The sequence below is a fragment of the Pholcus phalangioides genome, unplaced genomic scaffold, assembly GCF_987345545.1.
Source record: "Pholcus phalangioides strain wild (caught in Gottingen) unplaced genomic scaffold, Ppha-v1.0 ptg000010l_1, whole genome shotgun sequence".
NCBI lineage: Eukaryota > Metazoa > Arthropoda > Arachnida > Araneae > Pholcidae > Pholcus > Pholcus phalangioides.
Genome location: NW_028301603.1, coordinates 2078040 through 2096815, shown reverse-complemented (window position 1 = coordinate 2096815; position 18776 = coordinate 2078040). Strand labels below are relative to the sequence as shown.

Sequence of the window (18776 nt, the reverse complement as noted above, 5' to 3'; positions counted from 1 at the left end):
TCAACAATTTTAAAAATTGTATTGAATTCTTGATTTTTGAGAGTTCGCTTAGAGATATACGAAGCCCAGAAAAAAAATTAAATATGAAGTAATTAGCCGGACGTACTTTTGAGTTGGATATTCATGCAATAACATTGATTTCAAGTTTTATGTTTACATCTTCTCAACCATGAAAATTAATATCTCCGTATTGTCTTTTGATATTCAACTGCATAAATTCACATTTGGGTTAGGTTATTTTAAAATTAATTATGGGCCCGTAAAAATTCATCGAAAAAATTCCACAGCTTTAATTAAGCATTTTTGGAAGCTGGAACAGGCAGAGATGGATAACTTGAAGTTCGGGGGGGTGGGGCATTCGAAATACCTAGCACCCCCTTAAAAAAGGGGAAAAAACTATGCATTTCTATGTTTCTTCTTTAATCTAGATTTATTTCATGAGTCGCGCAGGAAGTCGCCATATTCGTGTACACGGTTTGCATGTCCCTCAAGGAAAGAGGGAGATATCACGTGATCCAAACAGCCTCATTAAAGGAAACCCGGGCAGCGCCGGGTATTATAGCTAGTAACTTATAATTAGGGATACGTAAATTTTGCAAAAATATTTTTTTAAAATCAGAAATTTCACATTTATTCGCAAAAAAAAAAATTCAGATCAGAAATTTCGCATTTTTTTACAATAACGAATTCCAAATGAAAAATTTCACTTTTGTTCACACACAAAGAAAAAATAACTCGAATAAACGAAACGGTTTAAATAAATCAAAAATTTCAACCTTACTTTTCAAATGCTTTTTATAGTAGCATTTTCCGAAATTCAAAAAAGTTGCATATACAGTCGGGTACACTTATAACATAACCGGTGAATAAAAAAATACGGTTGTGAAATCTTCAAAATTTCTCCCATTCATGTCTATACAATTTTTTTTTCTCTGTTATAACATACCCTGCTTAAAAAACACACTGTGACAAAATGGGCTTAACGAAGAAAAAAAAATCCAGATATAACCCTGCAAAAAAAAAGAAGAACCCAGGAAAATATAGTCAAAAACAGCCTTTTATGGACAGCGTTCCTTGTATACGGGTTACTTAAATTTTTTCAATAAACGCGAAAATACATGGATCGAATAGTTACACTTCCAAATCAACAGACATCACTGAATATTATAAATAACAAACTTTAGTGTCACCTGTCGATAATAAATGTAACCGTTATTTTGGCAATAACATTTTTGACATTTAATAAAATCCCATCTTGCTGTGCAGAACTGTATCGTCTATGCTTTTCGGAATTATGGAATTTGTACTTGTTTTTATTACTTTGTGATCTTTTTATTGGTGGTCTCAATTCAAGTTGAGATTGGTGGCTGATTCAAGTGTATTATTGATTGGTGAATTCATCAACATCAGTGGGATTATTTTTTCTGTATTTTTAATTGTACAATACCGTCAACTTCAAAGGGAAAAACCATTAAAGCATAAACTCAAAAAAAAATCATTAAAATTTCAAAAAATATGTGCATGTTGTTGTATATATATATTATCTCGCTTTCTAAATAAATTTCCGAAATTTTCAGATGACAATCAAAAACTATATTCATGCTACATTATATTTCAATTATGTGAGGCATAAGCTTATTTTTTCCACGACAATCCCAATAATGCAAATATATATATGTCATTGCTACGTAATCTAATTTCAACACCTCCCTTATGACGTACACGTCGGTTATTACATACACTTCTCGAATCACCTAGGGGCTATGTTATAACCGAACTCGACCTTATTTATTGCACAACGTCAAAGAGGAAAGAAGTGATGCTTGTGGTTTCCCTTTCAAGCACGCTCACAAGTACTGATCAAAATTACTTTCGCACTTCAAAAAGTGTAAATTACCTAGATTTCGCGAAAAAGTAGTAAAAAAAATCAAATTTCAGCATTTATTCGTCAAAGTTGGCAAATTTCGCATTTATCGCATAATATTTTTATAGAAATTTACGTATCCCTATATATAATACTCGAGTAATGTATTTTTTTCCTACGTCACCGTAGGTGATCTCTAACGTAGGCAAAAACTAAATTTCCTGCAGGTGGCACAGGTTGCAGGACCTGCAAGTCCACCTTCGAGGCGCAAATACCCTTTACACACAATCCCGTCACGATAATAACCGACCATACAATATTGCGTTCACTCCGAAAGAAAGACTCATTGATCACCTGTTTTGTCTGCAAAAGATAAATGTACCAGTACGCACTTGAACGCGTACTGGGTGGTTGGACGTAAAACGTCTTCGCCGATAAGTCAACTCAGAATTTCGAGGTGTAGGATGTTTCCGAGTACGCGCTCCCCCAATTAGAAGATAAACCTATCTCCCGTGGTTACGGTTACAGCAACCAAATTTCGAAAAATTAAATTGATTGAAACACTCATTTTCATGCATTTGAGAAGTGATCTCGGCGCAGTAAAATACCATAAACTGCGTTACCATGATAAAAGCCGGCGCTAGACGCAGACAAAGGGGAAACGTGGAAACAACCAGTACAGATCACACTACTACCACACGTAGGGCAGGAACCCCTTGTTGAGATATATATATATATATATATTTTTTTTTTTTGCGTATGCGTCCTGTGCCAGCGTTTATGGTGCTACGAGTACCGCCGTTCCAACGCCATTCGTGTTTCTTTTTTCATTGCACGATCACTTTGTTTAAAAAATGAGTGCTGCCATTCGAATTTTTCGAAATTTTGTTGCTGAAACCGCAACCACAAAAGAGAGATGACTTTTTTTCTCTCTCCTCATTCTCGAGCACATAGTCTGAAACATTTATATCTCGCATTCCATCCGCATTCGTTGATCTTTGCGGCCACTAGGGGCTCGTGTATCGGCAAAGTTATTTTATGACCGCCTTCTATATGCACTAATCGTACGTGGGATGCTCAGCAATGTTCCGCTATAATCAATTCACACACAGCCCCCCCCCCACTCCTTCCGGCAGTAAAATTGAGGTAAATTGCTTCTGTTGCGAAAGACCAGGAGCTGCGTACAGAGGGGTACAGAGTAAATAACCCCCCCCCCCTCTTTTAGTAAAATTGAGCCTTATTCATTTAATTGCGTAGTTTCTTTTACACAAACGAAGATAAATTTACAAACAATTTGAATTCAAAAAGTGAACATTCTATCTACAAGTGCTTGATGTTCCGACATGAAAAGCTGTCATGGAAATTTGGTTTAATGTCGTTCTTTATTGCTCTTTGATGGGCTTATTAGAACTTACCGTCGATAAGAGCAAAGCGTAAAACTAATGTCTTTTCGAGCAATACCGTTAGGTCTTACTATAAAAACCCAATTATTTTTTAAATGGCTACCTCGGTACACATTACTTTCTAAATCGGTATTTGGACCCACTGCACTCATTCAAGCCTGAAGGTGTGTAACTAAAATGAAACGATCAAGGGATAATGAAGATTCAATTATGACAGATAAGCCGATAGGAAATTTAACATCTTCCGCGTGTAGTTAAATGAAAACTAACCATAGGCTGCAAAAGAAATACACCGCCACCATGGAAAAAGTGGAGTGAAGTGACTGAGAGTACCGTAATGTGTTTACTATCGTCTTGGATGGCCAAAGACTTATTTGAGTTCTCTGAACCTTTTCGTGGACCTGAACACTTTCATAGACTAAAGAAGACTTTCATGGACTGAACACCTTGAACACTTTCGGGGACTGATGAACACTTTGATGGACTGAGCACCTTGAACTTCTTCATGACCATGAAGAACAAACGCCTTAGGATTTTGATTGTGGGTGATATGTTACTGCACGGTAATACCTGTCCACATATCGCATGTGCCTTGGCAAACAAATAATCTTGCAAAATTTTTCAGAGAGGTATTGAAAAACCGGAAGTATACTGAAGAACCATATTTCGAACCCGTGTTTGACTGGTAAATGTGACGTCACTATGAAGTACATTGACTGAAATTGGATTTCTCTGATTTTCCAACCTTGAGAGAGAGAGAGGAGTGAATGGAAGCCTGTCTCCCATTTGAGAAAGTTTTCCCACCGAAAGAAGGCAAAACTTCAATATGATACTAGTAGAACATGAAAAATTCAAGCATTTACCATCTTCACTTCGAAGTATGGGAACAGATAGTAGCACGAGCAAGAACACGAAACAAGTATAACTCTGACAACGTTGGGGAGGAGGTCCCAAATACATTCAGAACACTCATTCCGGCATGCCCCAATTCATTTGAAATTCCGCAGCGGAATGTGGACGAGGCGAATGGTCGGTTAAGTAGCAGTAATGAATCACATTTATGTGCTCTCAGGGCCGGACTTGGGCAGGTGCAAAGGGTACGATCGCACCGAGCCGCAAAATATTAGGTGCCGTATAAAACCAGATTTTAATACATTTATTACGTATTACATTTTGATTTTATCGGCTTAGCAAACTATATCTGCTTACAGATATGCCATATGAAAATATGTGACTTGCGCCTTATGAACAAACCCACATATGGACACGAACCCGTTTCGTTGGATGGGCCTTTATTTTAAGCAAGACCCTCGGCAAAATTTCAGCTGGCTTTTTGTACTGATTATCCAGGAAATTTGTAGTTCGGCTTAAAGAATTTAAAGTATTTGAGATCGATAGCTGGAGCACACATTCTATAATCGTGTCATCCACCTCCTTGTGAGGGCTATGGTCTTAACAGCAGCATGACCACCTCCCCTGTTCTATAGAGTCCTTACTTAACAGACTTGCCTCAGCCATCTCAAGTTAAGAGATTAGTGAATCAATTTCTTTTTTCATTTTTGTCTCGCTAACACGTGAACTTTTTCTCATGCACCTGCCCAACCTAATAGGTCCCATGCGTCAAAACGGCCATGCATGCAAGAACCCCCTCCGGGACAGTGTTATCCACGGGCTTCGAAGCATAGACTTTTGGCGGGGCTCTCAAAAACTAATTTTTGGTGGATGTATTCATAGCAAAAAAGAAAAATAAAATTTTTTCACTGGACCTATGCACATAACTCTGCCCGATCACACCACCCATTGCGGTGGAGGGCATATTTGGGAGCAGGCATACAGATATTTCAGAGGCCCGTAAAACCGTTTTCGCACCGGGCCACTAAATATTCAAGTCCGGCCCTGTCTGCTCTACACACCAAGCATCTGGAAGAATAGAGCTTTTCTCTGGTGAGCTGTGAAGGATTGTTTTCCTTCTCAATTCAATTAAAAATGAATTATTGAAAGCTTTGCAAATTTTTTTACACTGAACGAAACTTACGCAAAACTCTTTATGTATAGTATGAAATAAACACTATCTCTATGCTAATTCCTTGTTTTTATCTTACTAAAAAAATTAGCTCTTCTATGAACTTGATGATCATTTTCAATCATCAAAGACGTGATGAAGTTTTGCTGAAAGAATTTCTGATAAAAAAGATCAGTAGGAAGATGTATCGGAGATATCTAGATGTATTTTAAGAATAGAACCCGTTGAAGGAAGGGTTAAAAAGAAAAAAACTTTGACTTTGGGACCTTGGCATTGAATGTTAATCCTTCGCAACAGTTGTTTTTCTTCTCAGTTTTAGTGCAGATGGTTTCGAAACACGCAGAGAAACCATCATTTCAACCATCCCATATATAGGGTGTCCTGTAAGTGAGGGCGAGTTGAGAAAACAGTTGAAGGTTAATTTTTCTATAATTGATAAATTTATATGACGAAAATGTTGAAATAATTGAAGTTAACATACGGCACAACTACAATTCGACTTGAGTGTTTAATTGAGTGTAATGGTTTTTTTGTATATTTAATTATAGTATGTTGTCACACAGGCCACGAAAGAAAATGCTATTTGAAAATTCATCAACCTCTTTTGAATCCACCTCGACGTATAACACCTTCGAATTCAAAGAATGGTCGTTCTTTGATCCCACAGGCGCCATATAAACCAATAGCACAAGTACAAACTGCACCACCTCGCCCCGTTCACAAAGAAAAAAAGAAACTGATCAACTATAAAGACTGACTGATGGCACAAGAACAATATAATGCCGTGGAAATCGAACGATTTAAATTGAGGACGAGATCGATTATGAATTTTATATCCGATTTATTATTGATTTCAATATGCAATTTAGGATTTTATATTCGAATTAAGATTTAATATGGAATATAGGATTATATGCTTGATTTCCAATTGTATACGTAGAGAGATTTGTATTGATTGAGAGATACTTACGAGATTGTGATCTCGCAACTGATTTTATACTTATTATGATTGTAATGCATGTTTTTTTATAAATAAATTGCCACATGTATCCAGTCTGTGAGGACAATGAGCCGATATTGCCATATGGCGATGTGGCCTGAGTATCTTGACGGTCGTTCTTTGGTTTTAATAGTTAACGGGAGATTATAAGACTGCTTAGGTGGAAAATAACCAGAAAAATATTTCCCAACGAACAGCCTTTTTTATTTCTAGAATTCACAAAACAAGTTCGAATGCGAAACCAATTCCACAAATAACAATGATAACAACCACGATGCATCTCAAACGCATTTTCTTTTCCTTCGTGCTATATCGAGTCATACTAAGCTCTACGAGCGAAATGTCAGGACTTTGGTGGGATTCGAACCGAACTCCGGCGAGTGCATCTTCCCCATGGAATTCGAGACGACCCAAGTTGCAGAGCTCCGAGTTGCTCCTCGTCTGGTCTCCTCTCCAGAGGATAACGTCAATGGCGGCGTGATGCATTGCATTTTGGAAGACGATTGCGCCGAGTGTCCGAAATAGTCATGGATCCGGGGCGACGACGATAGAGCCAGGACGGGCGTCTTGAACGCGTTCGGATAGGACGACGCATCGCCAGAAAAGTCGCTTGTCGATCGGTCTTGGAGACTGCTCGCAAAAGAATCGCTGCTGAATCCCCTGTTCGTGACGTATTCGACGAAAATCGGTTTTTCGAGCTTGTTTCTAGCGTGGAGTCTTATCGAAGCGATGTGCTCGTCGATGTCGCTCATCAGCGACAGCAGATGCCGGGTGTATTCGTCGTTGCGGTTGCATCTGGAACGCATCTTGTCGATCGCTTTCGTCGCGTCGTCCACGAACGCCGTGGCGTCGTCTTTGAATTTGAGGAGCTCGTTCTCGGCGTTCACATCTTGGACACTCGAAATCTTCGCTTCGAATCTATTGTGGACATCGTTGACGAAATTATTTATGGTCACCAACACTTTCCTAAGTTTATCGAAAAACATCTTCATCACAGAAAGTTAATGAAGAAAAATCCTCACTAACGACGACCGTTAACACTTCAAAACACCAAATGAAGCTAGAGCCTTTTAAAAAATCATTGTGGGGGGAAAAAGTGATGTAAAATACATTTCCGCGTTAATGAAAGGCTTTTGAAATTGTTGAATCGGTTTAGAATAAATTAGGATTGCGATCATGGCCGACCAAAACAAGAATCGTAAGTTTTTCTCCATTATCGGATACCGTTGGCACCGAAATTTTCATCCGCTGACGGGGAGTGTCCGTAATAAAGATGGGGGGGGGGGAAAATACATTTAAGCCATTGATAAAGTTCAAAAAAGTTTTTTAACGGGAGGTGTCCGCTTATGGCAAGTGTTTGTTATGGGAGGTGTTAATAACTTACACTTTATCTAAAACGATAACTCCTTCATAACGATACGTTTTTCTGGTCCCTTGAGTATCGTTATACAGGCATTTCACTGTATATTGATCATTGATCATTTTTGTCGCACCACGGTCATTTTCTGCATATGAGGACTAATTAGACCGGGACCTACAATTTATTGCCGATTCCGAACGGCAGTCTTGTTTTTTATACTCGTCGAGGGGTTGGTGCGCTAACCCCTCGATGGGGGGCTCCTTGCAGTAGCAATTTTTTCTGTGGTCATGTCGCCGTTTCTGTTGTACCCCTGCGGCAGGAAAGTTTTCTGACAAGGACGAACCGGGTATCGAACTTGCGACACCTCTGCACATCCTTTGGTACTTTAGGCGAGTATCTTAATTCACTGTATATCGGGTACATTAACTGAATACGTAATATACATGACTGCTCTGTTTTTGGGATGGAATTCTTATAACAGAAAGTTCCAGCTATAGTTTAACAAGCACAATGCATTTTAACAAAACTTTACCACATCTACCGCGCATCTGAGCTGGAAGACATCTTGACAACGAATAAGTCCATTGACAGAGCCTTGGCATTCACTCATTCATTCAGGTCCACCACCAGGGTGGAGCAAACAGGGATCTAGCCCGGGAGGGGGGGGGGAAGTTGAGACGATTTTTATAATTTCTTTGTTTCGCACACTATAAATTCACTATAGTGGGGCAAATGAAAAATCTGATATGAAGCTCTGCTGCAGTATGTGGGGCCATGCATAAGACACATGCACAAAGTCGGATATAACAAAATTTTACAAATTTACATCGCTTAGGACCAATTTTTGTCATGGGTAGTAAGGAGCAGAGGTCCTGATAAAAGTCTTTCGACGAAGCGCTTTGTTTAAGTGCTCTGGGGAGCCTCAAAAGTTTGAGAACCTCCCCCCCATCCCCCCCCGGTTTATAAGGTATTGTTTTGAACATCGTTAAGTTATCAAAAATTGAAATAACGCGATGAAACAGTATAAAGTCCCATCGGATTTGAATATTTTTAAGACGTCTACTTTCATCCATTTTTGTTTAAAATGTTGCCTCGCTGTAATTCATGCATTGCTTTGAAAGTACAAGGCATAAAAACTAATGTAACTTATCATTGAAAACAGGAGAACCATGCTGATGCGTGTGCCATCCGTAAAACTCCACCGTCGAATAAATAAACGGGTTTACGTATCCAAAGAGTCCAAAACATTTGTCACCGTCGAATCATCTCAACGCGTTTGCGGGCATGCAATTGGCACAGCCTTCTCCCGTCTCTTATTATTATTATTATTATTTTAACAATAACATTAACCGTTCATCGTCCAATGTATATTTGAAAATACATGATAGATACATGGTCGAAACCCCCCGCCCCCATTATACAATTTATATTCTCATTTTGTTTTTGGTATTTTAAAAAGCACATATATTTTAGCGTAATTTCAGTATAAAGTACATTGAACAATGAAGCACCAGACACACCTCACTTCATCTGTCTCAGAGAGATATCGAAGTGTTCCCGAAGGAAGGATGTGTCCGGAAATTTCATTAAACAACAAGTAACAAAGAGCCGCTTCCGACAAAAGTGTAAAATAATACAGCTAGCTATGTAAGTAAACAATCCTTGTGTGTTTTTACCCAGAAAGAGTAGATTCCTTTCCGGTGCCATTTTTTGAGAGCTGCTGAAATTTTCCTTGAGATTTATAAAATCGCTTCAAATTGCAGGAATTTGAAACAAAATTCAATATAACCACTATTCAACTTCGCTGAGCAAGATTTTGTCTTTTTTTTTTATAGACAACAATAAAATCAAGCCAACTGTATATTGTATATGCCCTTGATTAAGCATCTTAGCTAATCAGAAAATCCACTCTAATTAATTAAATTGCTGTGTGTGTTGATAGATTGTTTCGATTGAAAATATTCTAACAGCACCCACTTACATCCGTATCTGTGAAACAAAAAGTCCAATGCATTTTTATGGATGTGAACCAAACCATAGAGGGTTAATTTACTTGACATAAAGTCTTTTCGAACATCTATACTGAACATACTACTACTATTCGACCGTATATGAACCTCGTACACATTCCTTTGCGGATATTCTAAGGAATTGCGTACATACGCAGAAACGTGTGTGCGCGTGCGTGCGGTAAAGTAAATGCACGGCACTAAAATATTCATGTCGTCAGAAATACGCTTGTTTCGTGTTCTTGCAGCTGCTGCCATAAGTGAAGATGAACGTTAACGATGGACTAATTCCGTTATCACCATTTTTTCTCTATCGATGACGATTCGCTAAATAAACATTAAGGAATATATTTGTGGTTTATTTTCATACTAGCAAAAATACCCTGCGCTTTCTCCGGGTTTTCTTCAATTACTGGGACGATTATAAAGGAAAATCCCCATTATAAAGGAATAAACTGCTATAATGGCAGCATTAAAGATGTGACAAACCATTGTAAAGGCCTATATTCACGTCTGAAACGCATTGTTGGAAACCACGGTAACCAAAGTAAACATTCCGAAAGTGACTGTTGGGGCCCAGGAACCATTGTTGCTTTGACGGTTTTTCACCCATTTCGGGCATTTTCCCAGCTTTGACGAACTTTTAAAGTAGCCTACGGTTCAATCCCGGTCCTGTTTGGTATATATATATACGTTACGGTAAAAGCCCGAAGAGTGGTAAAACCTAGGTTTTACCGGTAAATCCTAGGTTTTACCAAGTCGAGTTGGTAAAAGCCCGAAATACTCTTGAAAACGTATTCATTTCGGGCTTTTACCAAGCCGTTTGGTAAAAGCTGACATTTAGTGACTTTCATGAAAATTACTAAAAAATTGCGAATTTTCTTAAATTTGAAAGCTTTCAATATCAATCACAACGATCCTGATGCTAATTAAGATCATAATTAATTAACTAATTAGTGATTCTAATTAGTGAAAATTACTAAAAAATTTCGAATTTTTTAATTTTCTCAAATTTGAAAGCTTTTTATTTATCAATCACAATGATTCCGATGCTAATTAAGACCATAATTAATTAACTAATTAATGATTCAAATTCGTGAAAATTACTAGAAAATTGCGAATTTTATAATTTTCTCAAATTTGAAAGCTTTTCATTTATTTCACAGTGATCCTGTGCTAATTAAGATAATAATTAATTCACTAATTAGTCATTCTAATTAGTGGAAATTACTAAAAAATTGCGAATTTTCTAATTTTTATAAATTTGAAAGCTTTATTTAACAATCACAACGATCCTGATGCTAATTAAGATCATAATTAATTAACTAATTAGTCATTCTAATTAGTGAAAATTACTAGAAAATTGCGAATTTTATCATTTTTCAAATTTGAAAGCTTTTTATTTATTTCACGATGATCCTGTGCTAATTAAGATCATAATTAATTAACTAATTAGTCATTCTAATTAGTGAAAATTACTAAAAAATGCGAATTTTATCAATTTTTCAAATTTGAAAGCTTTTTATTTATCAATCACAATGATCCCGGTGCCAATTAAGATCATAATTAATTAACTAATTAGTGATTCAAATCCATGAAAATTACTAGAAAATTGCGAATTTTATAATTTTCTCAAATTTGAAAGCTTTTCATTTATTTCACGATGATCCTGTACTAATTAAGATCATAATTAATTAACTAATTAGTCATTCTAATTAGTGAAAATTACTAAAAAAATGCGAATTTTATCATTTTTTCAAATTTGAAAGCTTTTTATTTATTTCACGATGATCCTGTGCTAATTAAGATCATAATTAATTAACTAATTAGTCATTCTAATTAGTGGAAATTACTAAAAAATTTCGAATTTTCTAATTTTCATAAATTTGAAAGCTTTATCAATCACAACGACCCTTATGCTAATTAAGATCATAATTAATTAACTAATTAATGATTCAAATTCGTGGAAATTACTAAAAATTGCGAATTTTATCATTTTTTTTAAATTTCAAAGCTTTTCATTTATTAATCACAACGATCCCGATGCTAATTTTTTTTTTTTTGCTGTCCAGCGCTTCCCCCATACGTTAGACGTATGGTTAGACGTAATAAAGTATAAGTGAGAAGCAAAAAAAAAAAAAAAATTAATTGCTCGAGCTGATAACAGAAAAACAGCACATGAAGTTTCAAAACACATAATATAGAAAACTGGAATGCATTAAACATGTAAAAAATTTAATTTAATTGTAAGAACCGTCAGAATGAAAAACATTTTTATGGGTTGTTTTTTTTCAGCCATCTGCTTCAATACAAATACAAAACCACAACAGGCAAAATGCCCAATGAAGTGCTGAAGAAAAAAATCATTTTTTTTTTCGTTGTGCATTCTACCTGTTGTGTTCTTGTATTTGTCATGCAGAAAACTTCTCTGTTCGCAACCCATGAAATTGTTCTCATTAAAAATAAAATTCTCATCACAGTGACCTCCTGTGGGGCAGTGGGAAACATGGATCTAGATCATAGTTTCCCAACCTTTGTCCCATCACCCCCTTCTTCAGAAATTTTTTCCTCTATGGCCCCCCCGCCCCCAACGCAATCTAACCCATAGGATTCTATGTTATACCCGTGGCTTCAACCCCCCCCCCCCCGCCAGAACATTCTATCGCCCACAGGGGACGTTAAGAATCATTGATCTAAATCATAGGTTCCCAACCTTTTTGGAATTAGCGCCCTCCCCCCCAGTAAACTATATTGTACATAATATATTGAAAACAAGGACAAGTTTTTAAATTAATTTATTGATTTCATTGGTGTTTACAATACCAACCTCTAATACAACATGCATAGATGCACTTGGTCCAGTTCACTGTTGCACGCGCCCAGGAAATGCGTGCAGATCTACATGGCCTTGAATTTTCTGCAGTGCTCAGAAGTGCAGCACCTTGTCCTAAACGCCAACTCAATAGCATCGTTTGTATGGGAAATGAAAAAATAAGAGAGAAATCCTGCACCCACCACAGCCAAGTTTTTCGCTGAACCTTTTCCAAACAAACATAATTTGGCGGGAAAACTAGCAACTCTGTTTGCGAAAAATCGCAAAGGATTATAGGAAAAGGGTATGCGCAGCGAAACTCCCCAAGAGGATGTAAATCAACACTAGCTATAGAAGGTGTTGATGTAAATATAGTATTTCTTCCTCCTTTCTTTACTTTTCTCCCTACGAGTGGAAAAAAGTCAAATCGACGCCAGAACTGTTAATGCTATCGCAATATTGCACATGTAAACCGGGCTAATATGACTTGAACACCAAATGAACACAAAATGCCCCCCCCCCACACCCACCCACAGACTTCTCAGCGCCCACCGGTGGGCGTTAGCGCTCAAGTTGGGAAACAATGATCTAGTTAAAAAAATATTGGCGACAGCGTCCATCACGAGATGGCGCTGCCCCATCATGAAGCAGAAACGCGCATGTGCAGATGTGGTGGCGGGAATGTGCGTCCCGCCGTCTTAATTTCTTCGAGTACTCTGAATCTCTGAGGAAAATGGATACTATGCAAAAAAAGTTTTACGATCTTCTAAATCAGTCAGTTGAAAATAAGGATGTTAACAACTTTTATTTGACGAATGAGAAATATAATTCAGTGTTGCATGAAGTGAAAGAAGCTAAAAGAGCAAAAGTTAAACAAACTGTCCACTACAGACGTTTGAAACGTTATGATGTTCTTAGCATAGGAGGAGAAGATAAGCTTATAGTGCCTCTGTCCGCAGAAAATAAAGAAATCATCTACTACGTGACTTTCGATGAACTGTTCAAAGTTATAGATGAAGCTCATATCGCAGTTGGCCACGGCGGCAGAACCCGAATGATCAAAGAACTGAACCGTAAGTACAAGAACGTGACTGTAGAGTCAATTGTAACGTATTTACGAATTTGTGAACCATGTCAAAAAAAACAAAAACGTTTGAGAAAAGGTCTTGTTGTTAAGCCCATTCTACATGATGAGATGAACTCAAGATGCCAAATTGATTTGATTGACATGCAGTCGAATCCAGACGGTGAAATGAAATTCATTTTTGTTTATCAAGACCATTTAACGAAGTTCGTTCTTCTCCGACCCTTAAAAAACAAAAAAGCTGAGGAAGTTGCTCATCATCTGTTGGATATTTTCACAACTTTTGGTGCACCAAACATTCTTCACTCCGACAACGGAAGAGAATTTTGTAACCAGATAATAAATAGTTTGTGTGCAATGTGGAAGGATCTGAAAATAGTGCACGGTAAACCGCGACACAGTGAGTCACAAGGTTCTGTTGAGCGTGCCAACCAAGATGTTGAGAACATGTTGGCTACATGGATGGAGAGGAACGACTCAACAAAGTGGTCGGACGGTTTGAGATTCATTCAAGCGATGAAAAATAGAGCCTATCACGACGGCATCAAATGTTCTCCTTATGAAGCCATGTTTGGAGTTTCTATGAAACTGGGAATCGCAAGCTGTGCTATCCCACAAAAGTTCACAAGCAATCTGACAACCGAAGAAGATTTAGAAAAAATCATTGTAGATTGTGAACAAAAGAGTGACGAAGAAAATGTTGAAGACGGAAATGAACCAGCATGTAATGAAACAGAAACTGTAACCACGGAAGTGAGCGCATCTCCGAATGACAAAACTGAAAAAGAAGAAACCCCTAACACAGCAATTCCAGCTGTTGACCGAGCTGAAAAAGTAAAAAGGTTCCGGGAGATCGCAAGAGACGGGCTTGCGAAACAAGCGAAAAAAATGAAAGAAACGTCCTCCAAAATGCTCCAAAAGCCAACACTCGGACAAAATGTGACATTGAAGGTGCCGGACATTGATAGAGCGAAGATGGATCCGAAATCTATAATAGCTGTAATTACAGCCGTTATAGATGGAGAATTTTATGAGCTGGGCACCAAGAAGGGAAAGCTGAAAGCGTTATATACCAGGAATCAATTCACATTATGCCGAGAAAATTTTCTAAGCATTGAAGAAATTGGAGATGAGAGAGTAAGTGTTCGTGAAGTAGTGAAAAAACTTTCTTTAGTTGGTGGACAAGGTTTTAAAAAATGCAACTGTGTAAAAAAGTGCACCTCGAAAACGTGCTTATGTAGATCGGCCAATTTACTGTGCAACAGCAAGTGCCACAACAGCCAACCTTGCTGCAATAAATGAGTAAATATTTCGATGAATGCGATTCTATGGCAGAGACAGTTTCTCAGTAAGTTTTTCAGACAGTTTCTCAGTCAGGGAAATTAAATAATTTATCTTAAAAGTGATAGTCTTCTACACCTATTCTATGATCCGAAAATGTTTTTACGCCGGTGTACCATATAATGTTTAGCTATAAAATCTAATATTTCATATTTCCCCCTTCTTTTTCTTGTATCAGTTTTTCCTGTTACCTCTTGGTGTTTTTCTCTATTGTTTTCTGACAGTGCCGTCTTAATTCATTTGCCCACCCGGCAACGACTCGGGGGCCTCAAGAGGAAAGGGGCCTCACAAAAATGAGACTTGGTTGAAATTTTCAAGAATTTGCCAGGTAGGGGGCCCCCATGATGCTCCTAAGACGACCCGTTTTCTGTACTGTAAAGTTACAAGCAAGGCCGTCTTAAAAGCATTGTGGGCCTCAGGATAAAGTGATTTTTCTGAGGCTCCATAACTGAATAGAAATACTTGTCTATCAATTCATATGCTTAAACTCGCTAACTTTTTTACCATATACCAATTTTATGAGACCCCTGTTTTGCACTTGAGGCCGCCCCAGGCAGTGCACTGCTGGTGGTCCCATGTATTAAGACGGCAACACCTGTAAGTAAGCCCGAAATGAGAACATTTGTTATAATTTACGTCATCATCACCAACTAATTACAGTCCACCCATTCATAATGAAGCAGAAAACAGCGAAAACATTCATAATACGCGAAGTTTGTTGGAACAGTACCGTTTTGAAACAAATGCGTTCTAGCGAAATGAGAATTTTTTATTTTAAATGCATGATACGCACTTAACAATCTTAGCGTTCTTAAAACAAATATAGGTTTAATCAATTTTATTTGTTTACAATATTTGTCAATCGTTTTTTTTTTTTTTTCTCAGTACAGTCGACCCGTTTGTAATGAAGTCGGGAAATTGATCAAATGTATTCGTTGTACATTAGCTTCGTTATATTCATACCGACCTAGAAAATGATGCGTTAAGCAAGATAAAAAAAAACAGACAGGACTCAACGGAAACAATAAAAACGGTTAACCAAAGAAGTATTTTAAGTAAATACCAAATTTTGAAGTAGTATTTGAAGTAAATACCAAAAAAACAACCTGATGTAACGTTTCCTAGTACAAAAAAAGAAGAAAATGGCCATTATCAACTGCACCTAAGCGTTGTACAGAGTAAATTGTCAGATAAGAAGGTTCAGGTAAGAATACAAAGACATTTGTAGACAATTCCTGTTTAAAAAACGCTTGAAAATGTATAAAATATTGGCTTACTTCGCTGAAATCGTTTTTCGTTGATGCAAAATAACACAGATAACTAAGTCGAAAATTATGTTTAGCACAATTTGTTGAAGGCCTCAAACTTATCGGGGCCATAAGGAAGGGGAAAGAGGAGACAGCGCGATTGGTCTGGGACATTTTGGGAAACTTCTTCGACCAGACGGTAGCTCCACCAAACCTGAAATACAGCTGAAATTTCTCGGAAATTTCATTTGTCTATAAAAAACTAACACAGTTGTTGAGATTGAGAAGACGAGATCGCTCTCTGTCATTTATAAGACATTCCTGGTTTTAGCGTTTCTACCTGTTCTGTGAAATAAATGTGTGACGTCCAGCATTTTGTTTCATTCTCTCCTCATTTCAAGGACTTGTGAGAGAAATTATCCGGAAGACTAATAGGGAATTCACGGAGCATATGAAAAAACCTCTTAGTAGATGAAAATTCGTAATATCTATGCTCGCTATAAAGTGAGTCCGTATGCTTCACCAAATTTTTCATACGTGCGCTCGATGATGTTTTTCAATAATTTCATGATTCTTAGTAAATAACTACTTAATTAATTATGATTTTCATCATCCAGATCATTGTGATTAATGAATCACAAATTTTTAAGTATATTAAAATTGGAAAATTCGCAGTTTTACTAAATTTCACTATTTTGAATGACTAATTAGTTAATTAATTATTATCTTAATTAGCATCAGGATCGTTGTGATTGATAAATGACAAGCTTTCAAATTTATGAAAATTAAAAACTTCGCATTCTTACTAATTTTCGTGAATTTGCATGACTAATTAGTTAATTAATTAGGATTGGGATCATTGCTATTAATAAATGGCAAGCTTTCAATTTTATAAAAAGTAAAAAATTCGCATTCTTAGTAATTTTCACGAGTTTGAATGAATAATTAGTTAATTAACTAGTTATCTTAATTAGCATCGGGATCATTGTGATTGATAAATAAAAAGCTTTCAAATTTGAGAAAATTAAAAAATTCGCAATTTTTTAGTAATTTTCACTAATTAGAATGACTAATTAGTTAATTAATTATGATCTTAATTATCACAGGATCATCGTGAAATAAATGAAAAGCTTTCAAATTTGAGAAAATTATAAAATTCGCAATTTTCTAGTAATTTTCATGAATTAGAATGACTAATTAGTTAATTAATTATGATCTTAATTAGCATCAGGATCGTTGTGATTGATAAATAAAGCTTTCAAATTTATAAAAATTAGAAAATTCGCAATTTTTTAGTAATTTCCACTAATTAGAATGACTAATTAGTGAATTAATTATTATCTTAATTAGCACAGGATCACTGTGAAATAAATGAAAAGCTTTCAAATTTGAGAAAATTATAAAATTCGCAATTTTCTAGTGATTTTCACGAATTTGAATCATTAATTAGTTAATTAATTATGGTCTTAATTAGCATCGGAATCATTGTGATTGATAAATAAAAAGCTTTCAAATTTGAGAAAATTAAAAAATTCGAAATTTTTTAGTAATTTTCACTAATTAGAATCACTAATTAGTTAATTAATTATGATCTTAATTAGCATCAGGATCGTTGTGATTGATATTGAAAGCTTTCAAATTTAAGAAAATTCGCAATTTTTTAGTAATTTTCATGAAAGTCACTAAATGTCAGCTTTTACCAAACGGCTTGGTAAAAGCCCGAAATGAATACGTTTTCAAGAGTATTTCGGGCTTTTACCAACTCGACTTGGTAAAACCTAGGATTTACCGGTAAAACCTAGGTTTTACCACTCTTCGGGCTTTTACCGTAACATATATATTTATATGCAAAATTTGGCTACGATCGGTCTGAAACTATAGATTTGTATAAAGAAACAGACATACATGCTTTCACATTTATATATAAGATTAGTGACTGCAATCAGTGCATCATTATTAAATTAAAATCATTAAATGCTTATTATTTTTCAGTCTGATCCGGAAATATCTCTATTTTTCCAACTAAACAACACGGATTAATTTTTTATTCAGAATAGACATTATTCATAATCTATAAAGCCGATTATTATTGATGAAGAAAAATACTGTCCCACAGAGGAGGGGAAACTTACCCACGAGAGCCAACGAGAGAAGAGCCCGGCTGAACATGATGAAGCCCAACTCGGGCCCCTGACCTCTCCCCAACGTTTTTATACTCGATTTTCGGCCGGCTTGGACTTTGCAGTCTCGTGTTCTCTCCTATTGAAATAAGGAAGCAGCTACAAGGAAAAAAAAAACCCTAAAAGAAAGAGAATCGCGTAATCTCATATGCGGTCCAGAATATGAGAGAAAACGAAGAGATATAGAGGAGGGCGGCGGTCAACAATATATCAGTATCAAGATCCAATATTGACCTCGGCCTGATCTTAAGAAAGAGAAGAATTAAGAAAAGATTGTTACTCTCTCTCCTAATAAGTAAAAAAATTCTGATAACGGGATAAGTTGGTTTGTGATCTCTCTCTCGTCTTATCTTTCTAGTATTTCGCTAAACGTAAAATTCATACACAAACGAATAATAAGAATTATGTATTCCTCTACTGCCGGCGTTACACTATGAACGTTTTATAAAAGTT

At 36.5% G+C, this 18776-nt stretch overlaps 1 protein-coding gene across 1 annotated transcript in view; it reads right to left on the bottom strand.

Moving 5' to 3' along the window:
* cv-d (vitellogenin-like lipoprotein) overlaps positions 1–18513 on the bottom strand; it is a 49640-nt gene extending 31127 nt beyond the window's left edge. The window contains exon 1 of the mRNA XM_089237424.1: positions 18276–18513. Coding sequence (XP_089093550.1) covers positions 18276–18312 — 37 coding nt within the window. The 5' untranslated portion in view covers positions 18313–18513. The remainder of the gene's footprint in view (positions 1–18275) is intronic.
* Between the last annotated feature and the right edge of the window lie 263 nt (positions 18514–18776).